Raw genomic sequence first — 3836 nt, 5'->3', positions numbered from 1 at the left:
GCGCGAGATGGGAGGGGGAGCCGCAAAGCTGCAAGGGAAAGTGAGTTTTTAGGTGAGGCTCCAATTGGAAGAGGGTCGACCTTGTGGTGGTGATTGTACGTGAAAGGTCCATACAAAAATGTATACATAATATTTCATAACTATGACACTAACATAAATTCACTACAGTTGTTTTGATTATTAGTGTCCTTTTCACACATGATAATAGCCTACAGTAGATGGCAGTATGAATCTGTATTGCTGATGATGGAAAATGAAGAGGAAGAAGCAGAAATCGACTTCTATGAAATATAATTTACTTTTAAAATGTATGTTATTTCATATATATATTTTTTTTTTCCCCCTGCTGATGTAAAATTTATAAAAGAGAATAGCCTTGTCTTCTTCACTTATACATTAATGTTGGCAGGAAATAAATACTCTGTTAAAAATAAATTAGCATGTTGTTTTAAAAAATTAAAAACCAGTACTGGGTCTTGGTTTAGACCTCTTAATTGACACCATAGTTCATGTTTGATGAGAATTCTGTGTCTAGGCGATAGAAACGTACTCGTGTAGTGTGAAATGTATAAAAAGAAACTTGTGGACAGAAAGTGTGACAAAATAATCCCAATTTAAAATATTTTCTGAGCTTTCAACAAAACAAAACAAGTTTAGAAAAAAACACAATTTAAGGGGACGTTTTAAGTGAGATTGTTTGTCACATTGGAAGTTATGTGAAAAGAGACAGGCTTAAATTGGAGGGAAGTTGAGTATGCTATTCAAGGATTAGATAGATAGATAGATAGATAGATAGATAGATAGATAGATAGATAGATAGATAGATAGATAGATAGATAGATAGATAGACAGATACTTTATTAATCCTCTTTTCGCTACAGCAGCCTTTATGGTATAGGTAAAGCATAGAGTAAAGCATAGAGTAAAACATATAAAATATAAAATGAAAATATAAAAATGAAAATGCACAATATATACAATACAAATATTAAATATAAAATGCACAATATATACAGTGAAATAGAATAATATTAAAATTAACTAACTAAACAATAGTGCAAAGATTTAACCAAACAAACAACAGAGTAACTGTGTTGCAGTCGTGTGAATGATTTGGCCAGAGGTGATTTATTATAAAGTCTTATTGCAGTGGCCAGGAATGATCTCCTGTATCTGTCCTTGTGCCAGCGGAGCTGGATGAGTCTGTTGGAGAAAGTGCTCCGCTGTCTGTTGAAGATGAACATAAATGTACGGGAGGAAGGACGAATTTAGGAGTCAAAAACCCATGAAGGCGTTATGACACTACGGTACAGTAGGTGGCAGTATGCTGTGTAGGTTAACGGGTAAACAAAATAACAGACAAAGAAGAAAAACGAAGAAGAATACGATTGAGACGACGAAGAAGAAGGAGGAAGTGTGTGATTGTTTCTATTTAGTTAATTTGCGACGATTGTCCGACCCTTTGGCCTTACACATACCAGGTAGGTTAAAATACTACGTGAATGTGCAGTTTAGTTCCATATACATATTTTAACATAACATGATCTGAAGAGCGTAGTGAGTTACTGCTAGGTGTGTTTGCAGCAGTCGGAACAACCAAATGCTACATTGCTAAGCTAATGAAATGCTAACGTTAGCCTGAGGTCAATTTCAAGTCATCTGACTTCGTCTGCCAGCATTAGTAGGTTGCTTTATTGCTGGACTTGTACTCAATGTTCTTCCGATTGCTTTGTTTTAGTCTTGCCCAGACTACCAGACGATTGCACTTTAAACGGAGACACAAACAGCATCACCTTTGTCACAGACGTTGGTATTTGAGTTGATGTTTCGAGCTGATCCTGCACTCTTTTAACTTGTTTTTTCTTTCTGATGCAGGATCCACCAACAAACACAATGAATCTGGAACGAGTGCCCAATGAGGAGAAACTAACCCTATGCCGAAAATATTATTTAGGTGAGCATACTTTAAAAATGAATCAAGTTTGGATGCAAACATCTTTACATTATAGCTTACTTCCTTCCCTTTGGTTTGTACATTCTGAGCAAATGCAAGTAGTGTTAGAACCAGCCTCCATACGCTATATATTTATATTCAAATTATGTCATATAGTCTCATTTAGGTAAACATTTACGGGGAATCTTTTGTATTGTAAAGCACAAGTGATCTTGAATAGAGTTGCCTTAATATGAACCCAGCAGTATTGTCATTGATGATGTTTTTACCATCCTTTTTTCTCAGGTGGCTTTGCATTTCTGCCATTCCTGTGGCTGGTCAATGTAGTTTGGTTTTTTAAGGAGGCCTTTATGAAGCCAGTTTACACTGAACAGCTGCAGATCAAAACATGTAAGTGTCATAACTGCTACTTTAATACCAATAATACCATTTTTGTTCCATCATGGTCAAACTACTGTTCCCTTAAATCTTGGTAGTGTTGGGATGACTTTTCTAGGTGAGGAGAGCTTCCTAAGCAGCGTTGGAATAGATTATATGTTTGCTTTTTATATAAAACTTGTATTAATATAATTATTGCATCCACATAAATGAGATCTAAATACATAAGAATGTAGATTTAGGTTTTAAACAGTAGGATTTCATTTTAGGAAAACACTCAGTATGTGATTTGAGAATTATCACAATATTAATTTGATTCATTCTCACGCTTAAACCTATAAAGTAGGACAACATATGCATCACAAATTTCAGGCTAGATGACATTAACAAACATTTACTCTTGAACTTTGTTAAAACAAACAAGACGGTGAATGTCTCTGTGATTAGTTTTTACTGTTTGAAGAACGTTTCCCCATATCAATGTGAGCCAGTACTGATACTTTTGATTTAGAACACGTGTTGTACTATTTAAAAAAAAACAAAAAAAAAAAACATTTTCAAATACTATATTTGCAATATTCTGAGCTTTATTTTTATTGATTTTTAAAGAAAGCTTCAGGTAGATGCTAGGGCATCACATGGTATACCAGTGTGTTCATTGTTTTCATGCAAAGTAATTGTCTCTTGTGTGTTTTTCCTCTAGATGTGAAGCGGTCAGCACTGGGTTTGTTGTTCTGGGTAACAGTACTGACCACATGGATCACTATTTTCCAGCGCTTCAGAGCTGAGTGGGGGGAGGTGGGAGATTACCTCTCCTTCACAATTCCACTAGGAATTCCTTGAAACTTTTCTATGTCTTTTGAAAATAACTAATGATCCACTATAAAAGGACCAGAGAGTGTTTCTTCTTTAACTACAGTGAAAGATTCTGATGAATTGTCTGGTCTCTGGAGGTAAATTTAATGGCTGATCCACGTTGAAATATAAATGGTCTAGGATTCGAAAAGTCATGTTTCTTTTTTTGTGCTTGCCAGGGCATTTCAGAAAGTTCTTTGAGTTTCTTTTTTTTTTTTTTTTTTAAGAGTAAGCTAATTAATCCTGTTTACAGTCATGAAATAATCTAACAGTATCTAATAATTAAGTTGGATGTGCATTCCAATTTGTTCAGGACATTGAACATTAGATTCAACAATGTTTTTTTCTTTTTGTGGAATTTAATATTTGTGTGATTGTGCACCCCAAACTGTTTGTACTTGTATGACTGACAAATAAAAAAAAAACATCCATAATGCGTCCGAGTTTTTATGTTTTCATGTCTTGTATTTCCCAAGGCAAGTTCATTCTCATGTTGGAACATCACTGCCCCTCTAGGATCAATGAATCTGTATTGGCTTTTTGTTTTTGGTGACTCACTGGTGAGCTATCGTCTCCATATATACTCCTGATACTTTGCGTTGTTACAGAGGCTCCTAAAGTCTGGACAATTACTGAATGTTGTGAAACC

General features: G+C 34.9%; 1 protein-coding gene across 1 annotated transcript; it reads left to right on the top strand.

The window, feature by feature from the left end:
• The first annotated feature begins 1372 nt into the window (after positions 1-1372).
• psenen (presenilin enhancer, gamma-secretase subunit) lies at positions 1373-3618 on the top strand. The gene is made up of 4 exons (XM_031852612.1): positions 1373-1481; positions 1876-1954; positions 2240-2344; positions 3036-3618. The coding sequence occupies exons 2-4, from the start codon at positions 1894-1896 to the stop codon at positions 3173-3175; spliced, it is 306 nt and encodes a 101-aa protein (XP_031708472.1). The 5' UTR covers positions 1373-1481; positions 1876-1893; the 3' UTR covers positions 3176-3618.
• Positions 3619-3836: the final 218 nt, after the last annotated feature.

The sequence above is a fragment of the Anarrhichthys ocellatus genome, unplaced genomic scaffold, assembly GCF_004355925.1.
Source record: "Anarrhichthys ocellatus isolate YVR2014 unplaced genomic scaffold, GSC_Weel_1.0 scaffold13, whole genome shotgun sequence".
Lineage (NCBI taxonomy): Eukaryota > Metazoa > Chordata > Actinopteri > Perciformes > Anarhichadidae > Anarrhichthys > Anarrhichthys ocellatus.
Note: the sequence above shows the minus strand (reverse complement) of the source record. Positions and strands in the feature narration are given on the sequence as shown.

Coding starts and splice junctions, on each gene's coding strand:
- psenen (XM_031852612.1), top strand. CDS start 1,894: ATGAATCTGGAACGAGTGCCCAATGAGGAGAAACTAACCCTATGCCGA. Junction 1,955..2,239: donor ATGCCGAAAATATTATTTAG/GTGAGCATACTT, acceptor CTTTTTTCTCAG/GTGGCTTTGCATTTCTGCCA. Junction 2,345..3,035: donor ACAGCTGCAGATCAAAACAT/GTAAGTGTCATA, acceptor TTTTTCCTCTAG/ATGTGAAGCGGTCAGCACTG.